General features: G+C 41.2%; 1 protein-coding gene across 2 annotated transcripts in view; it reads right to left on the reverse strand.

The window, feature by feature from the left end:
* Positions 1-6,492, reverse strand: part of LOC145766910 (uncharacterized) — a 91,916-nt gene extending 85,424 nt beyond the window's left edge. For both annotated transcript variants that reach the window (XM_082578617.1, XM_082578616.1), the window contains exon 1: positions 6,307-6,492. In XM_082578617.1, the coding sequence (XP_082434743.1) occupies positions 6,307-6,486 (180 nt within the window). In that variant the 5' untranslated portion in view covers positions 6,487-6,492. The remainder of the gene's footprint in view (positions 1-6,306) is intronic.
* Positions 6,493-25,207: the final 18,715 nt, after the last annotated feature.

Below are 25,207 nucleotides of genomic sequence, written 5' to 3' on the forward strand. Positions count from 1 at the left end.
CCCCCAAAACCTTGCCAGGCCTCGAAATTCACGGCGGACAACGCAGACATGTCCGCCGTCACAGCATGTGATGTCCGCGGGAAGTACCCATCTAGATCGGGTCTGCTACTATTCGGTGAGTCCGATTCGGTGAGTCCGATTTGGTGAGTTCCTAACCTCTAACCCTAAACCCCTAACCCTAAAACGGCAATGATAATTAGGCTACGGTACCCAATAATTTAAAAAGAAAATTGAAAAAATCCCGCGTTAAGGAATCGGACTCACCAAATCGGACTCACCGAAACGAGACATTCCGATCTAGATCGGTCATACTTGCCTGCCGAAAAATAACACAAGAGCAATACAAATCGCCATTGCATAGCACGAACAATTGTTGCAAGAATATAATTTCCTGCGCATCTACAAAATGTAAACACTGTATTCCTTAGCTTCCATTCAAGCAGGAAAATTTTCGATTTTTATGTTGCTTCAACTATTGATGACATTCTTTTTGCTGACATTGAATCAGCGTAACAAAGGTGGATCCTTCGCTAAGAATCGATGGGATGGGAGTACCGGTACTTCTACATTAATCACGCGCAACTTAGTTCAAATCTTACGTCACAATGTCTGGCTTTGATCTCCGAGTAACATTGATAAGACAATATGTTTCTCGGCCGCCGATTTGTAGTAAGAATTGACAGCGAGTGCTCAGCCTTGTGCTGATAGCCTGGAAGAACGTCCCTTTCTTCACAATTGATAAGACAAGGGGTTACAAAATTAGATTAATATGAGTACGGTACTCGAGTAGGCTATTACAGCAAGATGCAGCAAAATTAGTTAAGTTTTTGTATTACAGTAAGAAAGAAAAGGCCCAGGGAAAATTCACTTTCGCTCACATGACACACAAAAATAAACCTAAAGAAAAAGCCAAGTGAAACTTTGCACAGCAGAAAATAGTAGCATTAGTGTGGAAGTTTTCCGAATCGTGCCCAGAGCATTGTGACGCAAGAAGCCACACGGCCTCGTTCGGTGGAAGTTAATCAGTTTTGCGGCGTATTAAGCAGCTACACGGCGCTTTGACTCTTCAAGCGCACGTCGTTGTGCTGATGATAGCCCTTCAGAGTGACTTCGCTAAAATTTTAAAAAGCCTTCTAAACAGTACTGTTACTTAGCTATAGTTCTCAAATGGCGAAGAATCAAGGTAAAGTTATTTAAGCATGACGATCGACGCTAAAACTGGTGTGTCCGCCGTGAGACTTAATTTGTCCGCCAAGTTTATGTCATAAGTAGAGTAGACCAGGGGTCCGCAAATACTGGGTCGCACTGGGTCGCGACCCAAATTTAGGTCGCGAGACCATTCACGGTGGGTCGCAAACCGGTTTAAAATTACCATAAATATAACTTGTATGGCAAAAATAAATACAATCATATTATATAGTCTTTGATGTGCTGAGTTTCGTACAATTTGGTAGGCTACAAAAAAATTTATACTTTCGATTGTAGTACAGTAGTTAAGCCCACGGGGCCACGGTTATATATATATATAGCCTGGAAGACAGCTTGAGCCAAGGCATGAAAACTCTCTTAGCTTAGGCTATCTCCAGAACTGGCGACTGAAACTTAGCGAAAACAAAACTTTGGCGGCAGCTTTCCACCTATAGCCTACAGTCGGGAAGTTGATCGTGAGCTACAGTCATGTTCAGAACAATGGAAAACCTCTGACCTTCTGCCCCGAACCAGAATATCTTGGGGTGACACTAGACAAATCGTATACATACCGCCACCATTTGGTGTCACTGCGCAAGAAAATGACATCCCACGCTGCACTACTCAAGCGCCTGGCAGGCCACAGCTGAGGGGCGAGGGCTGACACTTTGCGTATAGCAGCCTTAGCCCTTGTCCACTCTTCAGCAGAGTACTGTACACCTGTTTGGTGCTACAGTGCACACTGCCATAACATCGGCACTGCCATAAACAGCGCTCTGCGCACAGTTACCGGATGCATGCGTCCCACACCATTGGATAATTTTGCCATTCTCGCTGGCATCCAACTTTCTGAGCTTCGTCACGGAGAAGCCACTCTGTTTCTTAGCCGACGGGCACTAAAGCCTAACCATCTTCTCCACCACAAGATCTCTGCTTCCCCAAACCAGCACCCCAGTCGACTGAAGTCAAGACAACCATTCGTGCCAGCCGCTCAACTTCTGATCAACGCAGCAGGTGAACTTCATCTCTGCGGCTACTTGGGCGGACTATAAATGGAATTCTGAAAGGAAGTCAAGTACCACCGGACTTCATTCGTTCATCCCCAACGCCGACACATGCCCCATCGGCCTGACACTACAAAGACAAGCATGGGTGCGCCTCAACCGTCTTCGTACGGGCGTCGGGCTTTTCCGGTCAACCATGCGCCATTGGGGAATTGGCCTCTTCCTCCTCCTGTGAATGTGATGCCGAGGAACAGACTGCAGACCACATCATCAATAACTGTACCATCTTCAAGCCACCCAACGGAGTGGAAGGTCTGCGTGTCATGGATGATGAAACTAAATACTGGCTGCTCTCTAATAGCCTTCCAGTGTAGTCCGGGAACATCTTGAGTCTGGGCTGGTAAAAGGATAGAGTAGACCCTCGGCCCCAGAGGCTTGCACGACGATGAAGCGCACGGTAAATAGGTCCACCCGCTTATTAAGCCCAATTTGGTCCATTCCGGAATTACTGAAGCTTGAAGGTATAGGAGTGGTAGAAAATTGTCTCCCGCAGCCAAAATTGTCCGGTCCCGATGTGGCCTTAATAAGTGGGGACGACCGTATTGGAATTGATATTAATTTGCAAAGTGTTTTGCGCAAAATTATATGTTTCCGAAACGTTTGGGTCGCGAAGACTTCGAATGATTGCTTTTTGGGTCGCACCAAAAAGTATTTGCCGACCCCTGGAGTAGACAACCGGAAACAAACATTGCAGTCGGCTGCAGCGTGGGTCAGGTGTACGTCGGAAGGCGTACACCGATGCATAGCGCTCAAGTCCGCTTTCCCGCAATGCAGGATAAAGATAATAAAACAAAAAAAAATAAAACAAAACCTATCAGTTTGACCATCTTCGATTTTGCTCAAACTAGGTCAAAATGTTATTTGGCATGATTTAGCCGTTACAAATTTAGCCATTACAAATTTTAGCTCAGAATCTATTATAGTTTTGGAAATATGATGCTTTAAAGTTTTAGGTACCCCCTAAACTTTTCCGCATTTGGTTTTTTGGACCATTTTCAATTAATCATATATTTTTCTCCGAAGGTTATATAAAGTTTATTTTTGGTAAAATGATTCACTTCAAAATTAAAACTTTGTACACAAGTTCCTTAGGCAATGTTCTTCAACAGGTTAAAAATATTATTTTGTAAACACGTTTTTACGGGGTATTTTTACACCACAAGATTTCGATATTTTACAGCGAATCGCAAAGTACGGCTTTCTATAACTGCATGAAAAACATACTGAGCACTGGTACTGAAATGAACAACATTTATTGCAAACAATTGCTGCGATTTAACTGTCGCAAACTAAAGATTGTTGGACAAAAATGTCAGCATGTTGGCATTGCAGGGTTTTAGGCACGATCTCTTCTTGGAAACAATTGAGCCACTAAGTGAAAACACCCTTTCACTACCTAACACTGGTGGCTTGAATGCACAGAAGTTTTCTTGCAACTTTTGCAAGTGTAGGAAAAGTCAGTGCATTAGCTCGCCACCATGTACAGATGCAGCTGTCCTTGTTGATAGTTTTTGATGCAAAATAGAGATGCAGCTGTGAGTAGCAAAACAAAATAAAGTACAGTATCTACATAGCTGTAGCTACCGTAGGCTACGGCCGCTACACTATGCTACGGGTCTGCTACTATTCGGTGAGTCCGATTCGGTGAGAGCCTTTTTCGGTGAGAGCCCTATTCGGTGATTTTTTTGAATTTTTTTTTGAAAATTATTGGGTACCGTAGCCTAATTATCATTGCCGCTTTTACATCGTTTTAACGTCGCTAAACGTTGAAATAAGACCCTAACCCGTAACCCCCAAACCTTTAACCACCAAACCCTTAACCCCCAAACCCTTAACCCCCAACCCTTAACCCCCAAAACCTTAACCCCCAAAACCTTAACCCCAAACCCTTAACCCCCAAACCTATAACCCCCAAACCTTAACCCCCAAACCCTTAACCCCCAAACCCTTAACCCCCAAACCTTTAACCCCCAAACTCTTAACCCCAAAACCTTAACCCCCAACCCTTAATCCCCAAACCCTTAACCCCGACCCTTAACCCCCAAACCCTTAACCCCCAAACCCTTAACCCCCAAACCCTTAACCCCCAAACCCTTAACCCCCAAACCCTTAACCCCCAAACCCTTAACCCCAAACCCTTAACCCCCAAACCCTTAACCCCCAAACCCTTAACCCCTATCCCTATAACGGCAATGATAATTAGGCTACGGTACCCAATAATTTTTAAAAAAAATCACCGAATAGGGCTCTCACCGAAAAAGGCTCTCACCGAATAGGGAACTCACCCAATCAGACTCACCGAATTGGGCCATTCCGCTATGCTACGGCCGCTATGCTATGCTACGTAAATTCAAATTCAATTCAGTCACACGTGGGAATCAATAAGCAGGATTGCGTAATCACAAAGACTGCTTGTAATGCGTAAACAATGCACACACGCTTGAGGGTTGTCTGCGCATGCTATGTCAGACTGCTCGCAATGCGTAAACAATGCACACACACTGGGTTGTCTGCGCGTGCGATGTCTGTGTCACTGCGCATGCAAAAATGTTGCTATAATTTCAGTACATTATAAACGATGAAATCGGAGCTTTGTGAATAAATATCGCTGCCGAAAAAATATTGTATCGTATCGAAATATCGTAATATCGCCCAGCTCTAGTTGCAACTATATAATAAATACAATGTTACTTATGAAACTTGGTGATGTTGTTGCCTGGTAGGGAAAGAGCATACATGATATATAAATATAATAACGATCCTACTTTTCATAAAAGAGATACAGACTTTCAAACATGGCACAAAATTTGTTTTTGATGAAGAAAAGAGCTACTTTGAGGCTTGATTACTCCACTATGCTGCAAATTAATTGCATTTTGACAAGGCAATCATGTAATATAGCTAAAAGTGAACCATTTTACCAAAAATAAAGTTTATACAACCTTTGGAGCAAATAATATGGTTAATTGAAAATGGTCCAAAAAACCAAATGCGAAAAATTTTAGGATTTTTAAAGCATCTCTAAAATTTTAAAGCATCATATTTCGAAAACTACAATACATGTTGAGCTAAAATTTGTAATGTATGGATAAATCATGCCAAATAACATTTTGACCTAGTTTGAGCAAAATCGAAGAGGGTCAAACTGGGATCTTTATGATCTTCAGGACGTTTGGCATGGAATGACCCTATAACTTTTGATGCAATTCTAGTAAGAGCGCTCTCTCTTCACTATCCTTGGGTAAGTGATACATTAAAATTTATTTATTTCCATCGTAACCAGATCTGCATTCAGGAACACAACACTTTCTGTCCATTATCACATTAGTGCTGGCGGTGTCTCTAAACTACGAAACATATATGTTACTTTCAAAAGCACACAATTTAGTCTAATTAGCTTGGAATCCAAGTTGGATTCAATTTTAACTCGTGTACTAAACATATCTAACACACTAGCCTGCTGGCTGGTGGCCTTTGCAGCTTTACTGCCAGGCTAATCTAGTTTCACAAATAAAAACCTCAAATTCTCTGAAAAAACTGCAGTACCTAGTTTAAATTTATTGTTATTAAGCATATTTAGCTCCCTGAATAACAATGCACTCGCAAAAATCAAAAGCACTTTGTGTGATAGGCCTAGCTAAAAACCTCGCTTGAACCATCCGCCTCCAGTTTTCGACTGGATGGGATGTCCAGGCCTGTTATAGAGATCGTCTTGATGTCAGCCCTTATGTATAACTTCTGCTCATTGTGACATAGCCTCCCGTAACAGGAAACAAGCAAGACAGTGTGGAGCAATTGCATTGGCATTTTTTAGCTGTAGTAGCATTGGTATGGCAGTTACACAACGTGGGCTAATGACAGTGTTTTATAGCTAACCAATTCAATTCAATTTATTTTTTCTTTGCTGGCGCGAACATGTAGAAAACCAATAAAAATCATTGAGCTGTTTTCATCATTGAGCTTTTCACATTTTATATTTTCGAGTGGATATGCGCGTATAGCCTCAGAGGCTACATTCACAATGCACAACTAAAAAACAAATAAGCCAGCTCACGTTTTGACAAGAAACTCCAAGTTTCTTCAACTTTGCTGCAAATTTTGGAGACGAAGCAGCCAAGACACAAGAATGAGCTAAAAATTTATCTCCAGCTTCAGTTGTAATTTCAACATCACAAAAATCACCAGATTGCTGCATTTTATAAAGATTACCAAACATTGAAGTGCAAGTCAACATTTTGAGAAGTTGCTGCAAGAAGAATTATATCAACCACATTTTCAATGATTTCACATCAACATTTTAGCTCTGCTTAGTGTTGAGGCTGGCATAGATCACTGTTTTGTGGTGTTAATACAACTTATCGCATTGATTTTACAAATAAGTATAAACAGCAGTAATCCCACCAGAAACTTGAATCAGCATAATGATAAGACCCGATGCTCCACGGAGCATGTGCCCTTGCTTAATGCTGTAGTGCAGCAGAGGTGTACTGATCCAAGATTTTTAGGATCCTAATTCGATTTTTGAGATCCGGAACCGGCGGCACGTTCCAGAAGTTGGTTGGTTTTGTATCTTTATTCTCGGACTGACAAAGATTTGATTGGTTGTTCCTGGTAGTTTTGCATACTTATGGTGTTATATACTGTAGAGGCTTTTGTCGCAGGGCTGGTTACCGAGATTGGCAGAGTAAAGTTTCCGATTGTTGCGGGAATTATTTTATCCATTAAACGCCACTGAATGGAGAGCAGTCCTGAAATGCGTTGCTCAAGCACATGCCGCACACCCCGAGAGTCGAACTTGCGCCACGTGGTGATCTTGATTCTTGAGCCAGGCGCGTAACCACTGAGCTAACGGGGTGGACAAGTTACTGCAGTCTAGGAGTGACCACGGTTGCCAAATATTTCTTTTTTTTGGAAAAGTAATTAAATTTTTAACCCCTCAAAATGTCACAGTGACAATTTTAAGCAACTTAATTCATCTTAACTGAAAACTTATACATTAGTTTGAGAGCATGAAGTCAATTATCTGGACTGCTACTCAGAGTTGCCAGATTTTTTTCACAAAAAGTAGCAAAAAAGTAGCAAAATGGATTTGAAAGTAGCCCAATTTCTGCACGATGTTTTTCTTTCAAGGAAAATTGCATTTTGTATGTTGCATAATTTTCCAACATGTCCCAATTGTAAGATATTGCATAGTATATCAGTTCCTACTGTAGAATTAAACTTTACAACCTTAAATTACCTAAACAGAAAGAAGATTATATTTACAGTCAGTAATCAGAAAGATCACAAAAACTATCAAATACAAGAGCAGAAATATATGCAAAATAATGCTTACACCAACAATAAAGATTAACGAGAAGAGTTTAGCGCTGGGTAGCGCTAACCAGAGGAAAACTGGTCACAAATTAGTTTTAATGTCACTCTATTAGCTTTATTGGGAGCTGGTATACAAGTCCCCACCGCTGCTACACTTTTTTCCAACAACCATTCCCGCCTTTATACACCCCATAGTTGAAAAGAAGCAAAATAAAATGTTTTGAAACATTAGAACTAATTTTAAAACCTTTCATATGCTTATGGTTGTTGTGTAATTGATTGTTCTCTAGAACTCGTTACTTTCGGGGCCATTTTTATTCACTTGTGTAAGTTTTGCTCGCTGATAACAATTAAACTTTCGTTCACTGATTTTCAACTACACCATAGTTTTACTCAGCATGCTATGAAATAGGATTATTTAGTAAGCAACCAAAGACTAGTCTCTGTTAGAAAAATTATCCATTTTACATTGATTCAATGCCAGGCGACATTGGATCAACATAAAAATAGTTGGTTTATTTACTTACGAAATATTGCTGTACCACATGGTTAATTGTCTGTTTTACCTGAGCGTACTCTTGTGCTGGTTAGCAAAAATTATACTTTTTGCCATAATTTTCCACTCCATCACAGGTTTAGTATGTTATGACACAGCATTATTTTTGTGCAGCCAAAACACTAGTTCCTGATTGAAGAATTTGCCATTTTTACGTTGAAAGAATATGTGATGACGTAGAATCAACGTAGAAATTGCTGATTTTGCTAGTAGGGGTGCTAGTATTAACACAAACGGCACCACAGTTAGAATTCACCGATTGCAGACAAGATGTATTGCAAAAAATACTCGCCTCCAGTTTTTGGCTGGCGGCGCACGTCTGTTAAGCCTGTAATATAGTAAGCCATGGTCCAAACTCATGTAATAAACACTGGATTTCCGCAGAAGTTTGGTGATTACTTTAGATATGAAATCGAAGCTGGTTTTAATCTTTTTTTTTCGACCACAGAAGTATTTCAATTACTTGTTTGTTTAGCCTACCCAGATTCATATAAGCCACCCAGTAGCCTAAAGTTGACATGAAGTCCAGTAATATGCTAGCCTAATCGCATTTTTTTCTCCCATTGCAACAACATATAGAGTATTACGTAGCCTTCGCTGCGATCACAAATGCAACACAATAAGAAGCAACGAAGAGATAGCCTAATTGTCAAGTCAGCTGCCATCCTTATTTTAGCATGCCATTAAGAGTCTTTGCAGAGACACAGCCGCAAACTCTGGAGCCGTGTCGAACTGACGTCTTTTGCGAACGTCGCGCAAATGTTTTCACCACTCAACCATGCAGTCGCTATACGCGACTACAAATTATTTGTAGTTAATTAAAGTTTTATAATGTTATAAAGTTTACTAAAATTTTAGACAACAGTTAGTAGGCTAATGGTCACAACTGTAAACCATAGCCTAATCTCTTCGTGGGAAAATTGTAACAAAAATTTTCCGGATCCGTTCGTATGTATGCAACGACCGAAAGAAATACTCTTCTGAAAACGTCTATTCAAAAATTGTATTTCTGTAAAAATAGCCTCAAGGCTGTCGAAAAAATGGAGAAAAACACCGTACCCACTAAATTTTGTCACTACAACACAAATTACTGAGATAAAGACGGAAATTTCGTCTAGTTGGTAAAGCACAAGAAAAACCGTTTTAATATGCGACCAACTTTTCAAGCAACAATTTTACAAATGAGAGAATAGATTGCAATATTTCAAACGCACGTAACCATCTTCTGTGACGTAATAATGATAAGCATTATGAAGCTATTTAAGCACCTGTTAGCTTTGGCTTACACCATATCTCGTAATTCAAGATTTAACGATTATGTAATGTTTCACAGGTGTGACAAAGGTGATGCAATCTTTGCTCATTTCTAGCAATAGTCCATTATGTCAGACGCCAAGATTTAGTAGACCTGAACGGTTTTATGTGACGTTTGATTTGTACAGATATTGTCCGTAACATGCGTCCCCTAGTTATGACAGTCTAATATGGCATAATTAAAAAAGAATTTAAGGACAATCGTGAGCCAATGAATAAAAGCACACGATACACAAATTGTTTGAATCACTCACGGGTGGGTTAATATGCAAATACAAAGGGCATGCAAAGAATGAACAACAATTAGAATAGTAGGCTACACGTCGATACATGACATTGGTATCATAGGTACACGCAAAAATGACGCTATATACAATGGTTGCGATAATAACCGAGTGTTCTGGGTTCAGACAAAGGTCGACCACCGCAGACAGAACCAGGCTCAAACCCTAATACTTAAGTGTTCTTTACGGGGTCGTGCACGAAATATCCCTCAACACGTAGTCTACTTTCACTTCCCCCGTACTATCATCATAGTTGCAAACGGCAACTTTAGCTCTCCGAACCACAGGCTTCCCTTTCCTAATTTGTGGGACCAACTCATGCACCCTTCCAATTTGCTACTTCCCACGTTTACCAATGTCTTGGAGAGAACCCACCACTACAAGTTGACCAGGCTCCAAATTCTTGGCCATTTTTTCCGCCCTGAAGCCCTGGCAAGTAAAAATCGATCCGTTTATTCCAAAACTGCTGAGAAAGTGCCAAATTGAACCAATAATCCCTTCTTAGTTGGTCACGATCATGTGATTGCCAACAGCACAGTATGGGTCTAAGTATGAGGTCAACAGTGAGGCAGGAGTGATGACAGTAAAATCCCTAGGGTCATCACTCAAAGGTACCAAAGGGCGTTCGTTCACGATCCGAACGGCACTGCCTGTGTACGTGAGCAGTTCAATAAAATTGGGCTTACGAATTGAAGCGTCCAAAATGTGAAAAAAGTACTTGGTCATATCATATCGGCCACAAAACCAAATCTACCAAGCCGAAATCTAGCCAAAACATCTGCCAGAGGGTTTAACAAATGGGGACACAAAAACATTACATCCTTAACACAAGTTCCTCGAAGTTCAGACTTGCCATCGTAAATAATGCGCTTTTTTAATTGTGACGACTGACATCACAAAGTATGGTAAATACCACTCAAATTCCTTTACATTTCCTGCTTCACCAGCATATAATCATTCACCAGCATGTAACCATTAACCATTACATTTAAGATCTTTTATGGTGTCAGTAGGGAAATCACGAAGTTCAGGTTGTTTTAAAGCCTTCTTTCTTAAAGCAGCAGCTCTGACGCCAACACATAATTGTTAGGTGGTCAATGTCTTCCTTCAACGGTACAGGTATTTCAAATCGACCCTCTTTCAATTCAATATTCGGTTTAACCAATTCTCTAGCCAAATTATCATTGCGAGACAATTCACATGTTTCATTTTGCAAGGTCAAATCCAGAATGACTTTATTCAGGTCTGCTTATTCCATATCACGAGACTCAATTTTATGCTGAAGGCCAGAGATGACATCAGACTCTGAAGACGTCTGCACTCTGAACACGTTAGCAACGCTTTCATCTAAGAGTGATTTACCACCACAAGCCAACCAACCGAGAGGGGTGTGTAAAGCATGTGGTTCACTACGATTTTCACCAACACGCTGTTCTTTAGCCCACAGCAAATAAGCGTTGTCTTTGCCAATCAGTACATATACAGTACTACAATCACTCAAATAAAACATATTCACGTCATGAAAATGACGGAAACCGCTTAAATCTTGCTTAAGCGGTAAGTTTTAACATCGTCAGCCCAAGCTGGGTTAACCACCGAGGTTATATCACAAAACAGTTCATCCGTCTCTAACGACTGGATGTTGAGTTTAACAAGGTCAGCACAAGTAGCTTTCTGACCAGCCAGGGTATCCATTTTAAACGATGCTTTATCGTACGGTTTAAGGCCAAGTTCGCACACCAAATCACTTGAAACAAAAGTCCACTGCGAACCAGGATCATGCTGACAATACACCAACTTCGATTTACCCATTATTGGATTCAAAACACGAGCAGCAATAATGCAGTTAAAGGCTGCTTTAACATTTCCAATCTTAACATTTCGCACAGGAACTCTGGCACAAGCATCATCTTTGCCGACCAAATCCAGAGAATCCCGTCACGTTACATAAAAATCATGCAGAAGAAAAATATGTTTTCTATTGTTATTAGGCCCACACTTATGACAGTTGTTTGCATGATTACAGTCCCTAACCATATGCTGGCGCAAACAATTGAAACATTTGCCAGCTTTCACAATAACATCTCTCCGATCTTTAGGTGTCAAGCGCAAAAAATCTTTACAATTAGACAAAAAATGATATTCAACTTGACCACGTGACGAACAATAAATACATGCCTTTATGTCTAAACGTCTGGCTACACCACCGCGCGGTGCGCCAACAGCAGTTGAGTACTGCAAACTCCCTGAAATCACATTATCATGGGGTTTTACCGACGTCTGCCTAACCGGACATGAAGGCAATTTTCCTTTGCCAAACTTTTTAAAATGCTGCGACTCACCAGAATCGCCCATTAGCATAATGCTAAAATCAGTCGACTTACGCGTTTCCTCCCGTACTACAAAATCGAACAAACTCTGAAAAGTAGGCTAATTAGTGTTACCATACTGATCACCTAAAAAGTCAAGATAGCGTTGTTTAGCGTCAAACGGGAGTCGCTTAGCCAAATCCCAAACAAAACGTCCTTCCAATTTATCACGCTGACCGTAAGCTTGCGCGTAAAGCAGACACTGCGACAATTCATCTTTAAACTCTTTCAAATCACGAGAAGAGATCGAAGTTAATTTGCTACCATAGCGGTACTTCCTAATATCCGGTTCGGTAAAAACACCTCCACGAACTCCAAAACGTTGGACAAGCGATCTAACGACATTTCTATCCTGTCTTCCTCTGACAAGCCACGAGTGTCGGAAACCAAATTAGCAATCGTTTGAGCAGCTGTTCTAACACAAGCTGCTTGTAGCAAAGTCAAACGAGTTCCTTTAAAGGGCGAAGCTGCCATCAAAGCCATAACACGATTTTTAAAGAAGATAAATGGCATATTATTACCATCGTAACCAATGAAGGCCGCCTTATCGAAAAACGTCCTACTATTTTGGTATTCAAAAAAGCAATCCTGTTGTTGAGAACTCGATTTAGCGGGAGAAGACAAGCTATATCCTTTAAGGGGCTGAGTGGGCTCAGTCACATGCACAGCCCGATCACGATCCTCACAAACGTTTAAATCAGTAGACGCGACACGCCTTTCACAACCATTCAAATTACGTGTAGCTGGGCGATCAAAAACTAGCGGCGCAGAAAACTGTAAAGGGGGCAAAACATTACTTCTGATAGCGGTCCGTGACCTGTACGCTCTGGGGCAGGAGTTTGGCTATAATTCGCAGGCTTTGGCTCTAGAGCCTTCGAAAGACCCTTAGCCGCGGCCCCGAGACCTCCTGAAACAGCTTGAAAACATGTGGATTGCACTGTTCTACTTACGGATTGAACAAGTGTCTGGAAAAGGCTATCTAAATTTAACCGCGATTGATGTTCACTTCTGGAATGCCTAGCCCTAGAAGATCCCTTCTTAGAGCTACGCCGGGAGCCCACCTCTGATCGATATTCAGCTAAAGCTACCTCCTTACGTTGTTCAACCCTCAATTGGGCGTCTTTGAGTGCGAACTCAGCAGCTCTCACTTCGGCCTCAGCTTTCGCGGCGGCCTCAGCTCTCGCGGCGGCCTCAGCAGCTCTCGCTTCGACCTCGGCTTAAATCTGGAGATCCTCTCGTCTTAGCTGTAGGTCAATTTGTGCCACCATCCGAGACGAACTCCTAGACATCCTAGTGCTTACATTTGAGGCGCTTTCCTCAGGATGTATGTCAGCATCCAACTTATCTGAGTACTCACTTTCTTTTTGTTCGAAGTTATTTTTTAACGAGTTAAATTCGGGATCTACCCTATCACGAAGTTCTGCCAAAATTGCAGAGTTGAAAATTTTACTCAAAAGAGCATGGAAATGCCGTAATTCCTCTTCTAAAGTAGATAAGTTAGATCGAAAAATTAACAGTTCCTGCTTATCACCCAAAGAACCTAGGGCTACAAAAAGTTCCCTAATTTGAGTCAAAATATCCCTTCTAGGATGCTGGGAGATGACTACATAGAACTAATGGAGCTGGCCATTATTTTTCTTTGAGCTGTCCCTCCTCAAGGCATCCACTTTGTAGATCCTGGAGCCATGCACCAATGGATGGCAAAAGTGATCTACACTTTCAAAGTCTGGATTATTTTTTCACAGTTTAAATTGACAGCACGCCAGCATTGAGGATTGCAGGAACTTTGCATATTCTTTTCCCACATCTCCGTTGAAGCAAGGGCAACAGCGAGCATTGTTGTAAAAGGCAGGCCCCAAGAAAGGACCTAAAGCTGCTGAAGCAATTGCAGAAGTATCAAACGATTAATGCTGACATATCCAACGCTACAGTAAAAAAAATTGCAAGCCAACTGTGGTTTCTTTCTGAGCAGTTGGTTGGCTTGGCGTTGTTTGGTGATATTGATGATGATAGTTCTATGTAGTTACTTGTCAACGGAAGTGCTGGAATGGCTTGGACAAGATGGTTGTGGCTAAGAAAGAGAAAGAAGCGGAAGAAGAGCCATTTAAGCGTGCAACTATCGACTTAAGACTCATTCAAGAGAAGACTGTAATCGACTTTAGGATGAGGAACTCAACACTTCTTTTTAAGAACTTGCGTCTTTTGGTTGGTTTCCTTGAATATTCAGCAGCTCAGTGGAAGGATCAGCCTAGCTTCATTGCTGCAAAACTCTTCATCACTATATTGACTGTCACCAATGACCACGTTGAACGTGGCCTTGCCTTAGGTAAGGATTTCTCTGACCCTCTCACAAAGGACAAGGAGCAACTGCAGTTTTCATTGAGAGTTGTTGCTGACCACTGTAAAAAGTTCCCTAACATCTTGAAGCAGACCTTACTGGGCAACAACTAGTGATATTTGTTATCATGACACCCCTGCCGATGAGCATTGAGCAGCTAATATCCACTGTTAAAGAACACAATAAAATGGGGGGGGACCCAGGCATGCGAGCGTTGGGCAGAGAGCAACTATGGAAGTGCTTATGTGTTCTATACCTCATCCGGGTGGAATTTCGGATCCATTGAGCCACCTCTAAACATTAATGAATACCAATGAAATTTTACACATGGTGTTTTTTAACCAAAGGAACGTTTTGGCAGGGTCAGACCAACAATTTTCAAAAATATTTTTTTTAGTGTACAACTAAGGACCACCCAATTTGACATAGGCCAATAATACATTTCATAGTTGAAAATATGCTTGTATTATTGAAAATTGTTAAAAAAACCAGCGATTTTTGACTATTTTCGGTGCTGCGTGAATCGCGTGTGCTACACCCACATGTTATCGAAATCAGCTGAAATTTTGCAGGTGAGTTTGTATCACCCATCCACAGAGTATGCTAAAAGAAGAGCTGATTTGAATAACAAAACGGCACCAGCCACACCCTAACCGTGGTAGTCCTAGTTGCAGCTTGTCCTCTTACCTCGAGACGTTACCAATATTACTCAAACCCAATGACATTACCGCACTATGGTGTGACTTTCACAACCCAGGGAAAGTTGTCACAGAAAATTGTCGCGTCTGCACCAGAAACAATTAACGTTCAACCTGCTCTCCTACCTCCATACAAGCGCTGGCAGCAATTAGGAAATTGCATCGCTAAGCCTATCTGAGTTCGGTTCTTGTTAGGTTGTTAGTTGTTGTTATTATTGTTAGATTCTTGTAAGTCGCTATCTTCAGTGAATTTTATGCATAACGTTTATGTTTTCATGTTACCAATAAAGTATCATCTTACCAATAAAGTAAGATGACAATCATATTCCAATCATATGCCGGACATATTTAAGCAGGATGAAGAGCAGCTGTTTACATTTGAATCATGCCAGGTGGTAAGAATATTAGAAATAGAAATATTTAATTAGAAATATTTTCCTAACAAGTAAAAAGTTATGGTTAAATGTGTCTTGATTAAGACAGGCAAAATATTTAATAGCAGACTACTCTTTCAGAAGGCTAGCGTGGAAGCTACACCGTTATGGTTGGCGAATCGCAGCTGCTCGCTGTACTAGTGAGTGCTCAGCCTTGTGCTGATAGCCGGGAAGAACGCCCCTTTCTTCACAATGTCCTCTGCCCTGGCGCCTGCTGGTTTTGTTGGCTCTTTCTTTGTTTCCACAAAGATAAGAGTTAAACTGACTGGTAAAGCGGTGGTCGAATAAATTTGTGGCAGAATACGGTGCGATACTGATGAGCCCAGCCTCATGGGCGAAACACGTGTCTATCGCTGTCAATTCTTGCTACAAATCGGCTGCCGAGAAACTATGGTCAATGTGGGCCTAACAGCGATAGGAAACACTTTTTTCTTCTGCATGATTTTTATGTGACGTCACGTGATACTCTGGATTCGATCGGCAAAGATGATGCTGGTGCCAGAGTTCCTGTGCGTAATGTTAGGATTGGAAATGTTAAAGCAGCCTTTAACCGCGTTACTACTGCTCGTGTTTTCAATCCAATGACTGGCAAATCGAAATTGGTGTATTGTCACTTGTCAGAATGATCCTGGTTCGCAGTTGACATTTGTTTCGAGTGATTTGGTGTGCAAACTTGGCCTTAAACCGTACGATAAAGCATCGTTTAAAATGGATACCCTGGCTAGTCAGATAGCTAATTGTGCTGACCTTGTTAAACTCAACATCCAGTCGTTAGAGACGGTTGAAATGTTTTTTGATGTATCCTCGGTTGTTAACCCAGCTTGGGCTGACGATGTTAAAACTTTACCGCATAAGCAGGATTTAAGTGGTTTCCGTCATTTTCATGACGTGAATATGTTTCATTTGAATGATTGTAGTACTGTATATATAGCCTACTTATTGGCAACGAAGGTTCTAGGTGAATTGTTCGTAAACAGTTGTTCGTAAAGCAATTTTTCGTAAACAATTGTTCGTAAAATCAATTCTTCGTAAAGCAATTCTTCGTAAAGCAATTGTTCGTATACATCAATTCTTCGTATAGGTGAATTGTTCGTAAACAGGTGATAGATGAATTGTTCGTGAACAATTTTTCGCAACAGCAAGGTTTGTCTTGTAATTTCCGATGAAGGTGTGTAATGCAAATTTTCCTGAATAACCAAGTTACGACGACACAAACAAACAAGCACAATGAAAAAGCGCATTTTTTGTTATTTATTGGAATACAACAATTGTCTGTGTTTAGCAATTCTTTGCTTACACTACCAATACTACTTTGAGTAACTTCGTACAAATTGTCCACGAGCCAAGTTCAGTATGAAGTATTGTGTGCAATTCCACGCAAGTAATCACAAATTTCGTCATCTTGAAAGTCTTGACGCCAAGTTCGGACGACTCTAGTTAGTCTTTCTGCACTGTCCTTGTACTTTTTCTTTGGAGGTGGTCCTGCCTGGCCACAGACATACTGTTCAATGCGAACCTCATTTAGGTTTTGCTCTCGCTTGATTGCATATATGAACTTCCAAATATCTGGATGGTTTGCAGATACCTGGAACATGAACCCTCTGTGCCATCCTTCAATGCTATTATTAGTTTTGGGAAGGCCACTGAGGACGCCATCATAGCAGTTCCACATTTGGATTGGAAATGCAGGGGTTCGAGGTTTTATTGATATTATAAATGTTTAAAGGGGTTTAAAGTTTTTATTGTTGATTTAGAAATGTTTATTCCCCTGATGACAGCAGAACCGCTGCTGGCGTAACAAAGCTTCGATGGCAACAGACGTAACGCAAATGAGTCTCAAGTACTTTTATTCGTGAGTTCGAATTGGATTTCGATTTGGAATTTGAAAAGTTATCTTATGAGTCTCTCTGTTAAAATTGTTTTGTGCAGAAGTATATAAACCGCTTTCAGAAAAAGGAAAAAGCAAAGCAGTTACGTAATTTAAAATTGGCAAATTTCAACAATGTTTACGAACTGGAGTGAACTCCTGGTGAGATTCCGTCGCATAGGTGAACTGCGGATACAACGTTTTGTTAAAGCAGAGAAGATTGAAAGCGATGACTTGCCATTAAACAGAATCACTTGAGGAAAGCTGCCGGTGAAAGGTTATTTGAGTAAAAATGATCCATCAAAATTATCCCGGTGCACAACAAGTGAGTTTTCTTAAGAAACGCAGCTATCACTGTTGGGTTCAGTGAGTTTTTAAGAAACGTAAATGTTATGTGAGAATTACGTTTTGTAGAGAGCTAAAAACAATGGAAATTCATTCGGGTCCCTACAGAAACATTGGAGGACGGCGCCCTTAACAACGATCTGGGCGCCCAACCCAAGTGTCTTCAAAGTAGTCAATTACTGGCTGAGCAACATCTGGTAATACATTCCCATCAATGAGAATGTCAAAGGCCCGGCTGACTTCATCAATAGGCACAAAGGCCAGAGACGACAACATGCGCATCCTCAGAGCAAACTCTGCACTTGTCTCGTACTGCTCCTTCAGGCCACTTGATTGCGTCTTTCTCCAAATGCACTGGCACAAATGGAAGAAACAGCCACGGTGAGTTGAAAGTGGGTAGGCTACTCTCTGCTTACTGCATTGACCATGGCCATCTCAAAGTCAGTCATGATTGTCTCTGGAACAGCAATAGCAGGTAACAACTCCTTGATCTTTTGCAGCAGATGAATGTATGTCCCTCTCCTTTTGTCCCCCAGCAGGGCATACACCAGAGGCACTGAAGTGTTTTCCTTCAGTCCGTGTATTGTGTAAAGCTGTTCAAACAGTGAAGGCACTGTCTTGAAGGTGCCGTCAGCATACCAGTGCTTTGAACGGGCAAGGAGCTGCAGATTTCTTTCAGTGGCAAAGAGGACCATACGGTTATCTCTAGGCCCAGAATCATAGGCCAAGAATGTTACACCAGCAAACGTTTGCTTGTACTCTACTGGAAGCACAATGTCACGGAGAGAATGTTGGATTGCCGGGCCTGCATTTTCCTTCAATCGCACTTGGGTGACTGCCTTTTTCATGGTATGCACACTTGGCAGTTTTGCTGCCGTGGCTTGACTGAGTCCAATAGTTTTTGCTGAGACGAGGTAACTTGGGGCATCACGACTGTCTTTTGCTGCACAACGAATATTTTCCATAACCTTTGCTGCTTCGACATGACCAGCATCTCCAGCATGATTGTGCTCACCTCTGGATTGTACAATGGCTGCCATAGCAGTTGTTACTCGTGCAGGACATTTCTTATTAAAATGCTCACATTTCCAATAAGTAGTTTCTTGCCCTTGTGCGTTAAGTGCACTATAATCTTTGTAATAAAGGTGGCCACTATACAAAAAGTTTTGGCTTTCCTTTTTCGCTGCTCACAAACTGTAATGCCATTCTGAATCAGGGACTCTACACTCTGTCTGCTCGTCTACACTCTACAGGTAAAGCACATAGCACATAGGTACAGCATTACAGGTACATAGCACATCTCTAGCATATAGGCTACCCTAATTGATTGTTCGTAAACAATTGTAACTGTTGTTTTTAAAAAAAGCTGTAGCCTAACTTTTATGAACATTTGTTTACGAACAATTAGTATTACGGTCAATTGCATGCCCGAAGAATTGCTTTACGAAGAATTGCTTTACGAAGAATTGATTTTACGAACAATTGCTTACGAACAATTGTTTTACGAAAAAACGTCGGACACCGGCAACGACAACGCTTATTTGATGTGGGCTAAAGAACAGCGTGTTGGTGAAAATCGTAGTGAACCGCAAACTCCTCTCGGTTGGTTGGCTTGTGGTGGTAAGTCATCGTTAGATGAAAGCGTTGCTAGCGTGTGCAGAGTGCAGACGTCTTCAGAGTCGGATGTCATCTCTAGCTTTCAGCGTAAAATTGAGTCTCGTGATATGGAAATAGCAGACCTGAATAAAGTCATTCAGGATTTGACCTTGCAAAATGAAACATGTGAATTGTCTCGCAATGATAATTTGGCTAGAGAACTTGTTGAACCGAATATTGTGTTGAAAGATGGTCGATTTGAGATAGGCTACCTGTACCGTTGAAGGAAGATATTGATTTACCTAACAATTTTGTGTTGGCGTCAGATAGAGCTGCTGCTTTAAGAAAGAAGGCTTTAAAACAACCTGAACTTCGTGATTTCCTTACTGCCACCATGGAAGATCTTAAATCTAATGGTTATATTGAGCGTGCTGGTAAAGCAGGAAATGTAAAGGGATTGAGTGGTATTTACCATACTTTGTGACGTCACAATTAAAAAAGCGCATTATTTACGACGGTAAGTCTGAATTTCGAGGAACTTGTGTTAATGATATAATGTTTTTGTGTCCTGACTTGTTAAACCCTCTGGCAGATGTCTTGGCTAGATTTCGGCATGGTAGATTTGGTTTCTTGGCCGATTAGTGCAGGCCCTTAGCTGTAAAAATGAGCATCTTTAGACTAAACGTGTTGCACGTTGGTTTTTTGCGTTTTTTTGTAGTTGGTGAATCTAACTTCAATTTTAATGGGTGCCGCAACTTTTTGGGCCACGTGATCACCCCCAAATCGGGGATTCCCCCAAAATCAATCTTGAACTCTTTTCACGGCATTTTTATTCAATTAGATACGTTATTTTTTTATATTTGGACTGACTGCCACTACAAAATACACGAGATAAAAATCATCCAAAATTATGTTATTAATGACGTCATTGTGACGTCATAACATTAAATTTTTTTTCTTGCTTTTTCTTATTGTAGTGGCTTGTTTGTTGTTGGTGTTACTTTTTTGGTTACAATAAGTTACCAATGCTAAAATAATTCCCTCTTCAAATATGACGTCAGCATTGCATTATGAATGACGTCATAATTTTTTTTTGTGGTTTTTTTTCAGATGTTTTTCGTACAGGTTAGTATGGTGAGTAGGCAATAACCAGTATTTTATACAGGTTGATTAGTGATAGGCCTATCATAAATGTAACTACCAAAAAAACTACTCATCATCGGCGTATGAGCAGATCTTTCCAGGCTAGATTGGAGGGCAAGAAGTTCAGTTCAGTTCAGTTCAGTTGTGAACTGAAAAGAAATCATCAGCCACTCAACAGTCTCGTCGTCCAGGACCCTCAGACCATGCGCACGTGTGGAGGCCGGTGGGTTGGGCAGTGGTGGATGACATGGTCTGCGGTCTGTTCAGTGGCACCACATTCGCATTCTGGTGAAGGAGCCAGGCCCCACTTGTACATGTCCGTACAAAAACGGCCGACGCCAGTTTGCAGGCGGTTAAGCTTGAACCACGCAAGCCTTGCGAGGGACATCCCCGGTGGAAGGGGATCGGCGTCGGGTATAAAGTCAGGGAGCGTGGAGGTGTGGTTTTGCCACTCCGTGTTGCACATGAAATGCCTCTACGAAATTGGAGTGTCTGGGAGCTGACTTTGTTCAGCCCCCATCTTATGGAGATGCCTCAACGTGGTGTAGCCTAGAGGTGAACCCAGGCTGAAAACTAGGCTCATTCCTAGCCACTCCTGGGGCTAATAGACACACGTAAAAGTCCCCAACGGCAATCTCTTTTTGGCAGAAGAGGGCAGTGTCTGACGGGCAGGCATCATGAAAGGCAAGCCTCAATGAACAGACCACCCGGCAGCCCGTTGCAACCGGTTCCCCTGAATCTGCACGTTCCGATCTTATTGGACCGCAGTGGACATGGAGCTGGCCAAGAGTGTGTGCGTAACCCTCGCGTAGTCACGACCACATTAAAAAACCACACAAGCGAATGGCCTTTGTCTCAATTTGGACCATGACCGAACAAAGCCCAACGGCTGACGACGTTCCACATGTGGTTCGTCCAGTGTTCCGCACTAAAACCAAGTTCTCCTGTGTTCTTAAGTAGTTGTTGTGTGGCAGGCACAAAGGAGCGTCTTGATTTCATCCGCTGCTTTGAAGGTGGTGGTTGCTTGAATGTTGCATGGAGGGAATGGTCGGGGTCTAGAGCGCGGCAAGCGAGAGAAATCGTGGCTCCTTTACGACGTAGCTCAGCAGATTGGATGCCTGCTAGGATGGGTAGATAGTCCGTGGGAGTGGGACGCAGGCATCCAGTCACAGTATGCAATGCATCGTTGATGGCGGTATCAAGCCTACGTGGTTGGTGTGAGAACTACGGCACTAGTCTGGTGCGCAGTACTCAGAGGTGGAATGAACAAGGGCTAGGGTAGCTATAGGCTACGAAGAGATTTGGCATGAGCTCCCCAGCTGGAACCCGCCAATCGCCTCAAAAGTGCGACGCGTGTAGATAGTTTTTTGCGCAGTGACTCCAAGTGTCGGCGGTACGTGAGTGACCTGTCCAGAGTTATCCCGAAATAAGCAGGTTCGGCACAGTAGGGCAGGCGCTCCCCATCAAGGTTGACGTTTATCTCACGCTGTGCCTCCCGGTTGTTAAGGTGGAAGGCCGCCAACACTGTCTTTGCCTTGCTGAGCTGTAGCTTCCATTTCTGGAGGTATGCTGATAGTGTTTGCATGTCTTGGCTGAGGTTCCTCTCCAATGACTGCCAATTTCCCGCTGAGTTCAGGAGTGCCAGGTCGTCTGCGTAAGCATATTTCCTTGAGATGGTGGGGGGCAAGTCATAGGTGTATATGTTGAACAGGAGAGGAGCCAAGACTGAGCCCTGTGGGACGCCGTTTTTAAGTCGGCGTAGTCTGCTTCGACGACCGCTACCGGTTGTGAGGGTAAAACTGCGGTTTTGCACAAGTTCATATGGACCGTGTGTCTGTCAGGAAGTAGACGGAGTAACTTGCAGGTAAGGCCGCTATGCCATACCGTATCATAGGCAGCCGTGAGATCAACAAACACGGCGCCAGCCTTCTTCTTAGCCGAAAAACTGTCCTCAATGGTTGGGTCATAAGTGTGACCTGATCTGCGGTTGATCGTTTAATATTTTTTGAAAGATATTGCTCATTAAAACATGCTTCTAGCAATTTTTTTCCACAAGTGTCGTTTAAAACATATTTATCTAAGGTTTTTGAACTTCTAGTACCCTGTTTCTCAAGCTCTTATTCTAAATTCCTTACAAGGTCGGTAAACTATGACGTCATAGTAGTTGTCATTTTAGCTTCATAACTGTAGCTTGTACCATAACAATGATCTTTGTTTGGTCATAGTCGGGAAATAGAGCAAGTACAGAAATTTCAAATTGTTTTTATTTACTGTCAATGTAATCAGAAAATATAGAACTTAAAATAATTCAATCATTCATTGTTTCTTACTGTGTTCTGTAAAAAGCTCTAGCCTAAATTGCAGATAAGTTGGGAATCGGAACATCACGTGAATGCAAACTTTCTACTGATTTCTACTGCAAACTTACTAGCTGTAAAACTACGTTTCGCTGAGGTCCAAATTTAAAACTTAAATCCAGTCTCATTGTCTCACAACAATCACTCAAGTTTCAAATCACCACCTCAACCAACGCTTCAAGACAACTTTCTACTTTCACTTTACTACGCTGAAGAGATCTGAAGATCGAAACACTGGCCTTTGTCCGTAGTTACTTTTCGTAATGTCTTTTTAGACATTCTTTTTGAGTCAATAATACTTGTAAAGAAATAAAAAAGAGTCAAAAGGCATGTAAATTTCACTCTGTGTGGAGCTACATGTACTTGAGAGGTTAACTGTTATTTTTTTATTCACTTGTTGATTCATTCATATCAGTTTGTATCCTCTGGGGATCCTTCTCTTGTATCATGGGCCAATCCTATAGATGTTTGCTGGTACACCCCTTCATTTTCTTTGAATTTTTATACTTATATGTGCCGCTAGAATCTAATTTCTTGAATTTTAGATCCATCTCAGATGATTGTTTTGTCCTAGCTCAGTTGCAAATTCTTGTCTTTTTTTCTAGTTTTTATTTTTAACAAATTCCTGCCATTTCTTAGCACAAATTCTCTTAAAAAAATCACACCTTTTAATAGGCTGTAAAACTACGTTTCGCTGAGGTCCAAATTTAAAACTTAAATCCAGTCTCATTGTCTCACAACAATCACTCAAGTTTCAAATCACCACCTCAACCAACGCTTCAAGACAACTTTCTACTTTCACTTTACTACGCTGAAGAGATCTGAAGATCGAAACACTGGCCTTTGTCCGTAGTTACTTTTCGTAATGTCTTTTTAGACATTCTTTTTGAGTCAATAATACTTGTAAAGAAATAAAAAAGAGTCAAAAGGCATGTAAATTTCACTCTGTGTGGAGCTACATGTACTTGAGAGGTTAACTGTTATTTTTTTATTCACTTGTTGATTCATTCATATCAGTTTGTATCCTCTGGGGATCCTTCTCTTGTATCATGGGCCAATCCTATAGATGTTTGCTGGTACACCCCTTCATTTTCTTTGAATTTTTATACTTATATGTGCCGCTAGAATCTAATTTCTTGAATTTTAGATCCATCTCAGATGATTGTTTTGTCCTAGCTCAGTTGCAAATTCTTGTCTTTTTTTCTAGTTTTTATTTTTAACAAATTCCTGCCATTTCTTAGCACAAATTCTCTTAAAAAAATCACACCTTTTAATAGGCTGTAAAACTACGTTTCGCTGAGGTCCAAATTTAAAACTTAAATCCAGTCTCATTGTCTCACAACAATCACTCAAGTTTCAAATCACCACCTCAACCAACGCTTCAAGACAACTTTCTACTTTCACTTTACTACGCTGAAGAGATCTGAAGATCGAAACACTGGCCTTTGTCCGTAGTTACTTTTCGTAATGTCTTTTTAGACATTCTTTTTGAGTCAATAATACTTGTAAAGAAATAAAAAAGAGTCAAAAGGCATGTAAATTTCACTCTGTGTGGAGCTACATGTACTTGAGAGGTTAACTGTTATTTTTTTATTCACTTGTTGATTCATTCATATCAGTTTGTATCCTCTGGGGATCCTTCTCTTGTATCATGGGCCAATCCTATAGATGTTTGCTGGTACACCCCTTCATTTTCTTTGAATTTTTATACTTATATGTGCCGCTAGAATCTAATTTCTTGAATTTTAGATCCATCTCAGATGATTGTTTTGTCCTAGCTCAGTTGCAAATTCTTGTCTTTTTTTCTAGTTTTTATTTTTAACAAATTCCTGCCATTTCTTAGCACAAATTCTCTTAAAAAAATCACACCTTTTAATAGGCTGTAAAACTACGTTTCGCTGAGGTCCAAATTTAAAACTTAAATCCAGTCTCATTGTCTCACAACAATCACTCAAGTTTCAAATCACCACCTCAACCAACGCTTCAAGACAACTTTCTACTTTCACTTTACTACGCTGAAGAGATCTGAAGATCGAAACACTGGCCTTTGTCCGTAGTTACTTTTCGTAATGTCTTTTTAGACATTCTTTTTGAGTCAATAATACTTGTAAAGAAATAAAAAAGAGTCAAAAGGCATGTAAATTTCACTCTGTGTGGAGCAACATGTACTTGAGAGGTTAACTGTTATTTTTTTATTCACTTGTTGATTCATTCATATCAGTTTGTATCCTCTGGGGATCCTTCTCTTGTATCATGGGCCAATCCTATAGATGTTTGCTGGTACACCCCTTCATTTTCTTTGAATTTCTACTGATTGTTTTGAAACTTTGTGCTATGT

Source organism: Aplidium turbinatum, chromosome 3 (assembly GCF_918807975.1).
Source record: "Aplidium turbinatum chromosome 3, kaAplTurb1.1, whole genome shotgun sequence".
Lineage (NCBI taxonomy): Eukaryota > Metazoa > Chordata > Ascidiacea > Aplousobranchia > Polyclinidae > Aplidium > Aplidium turbinatum.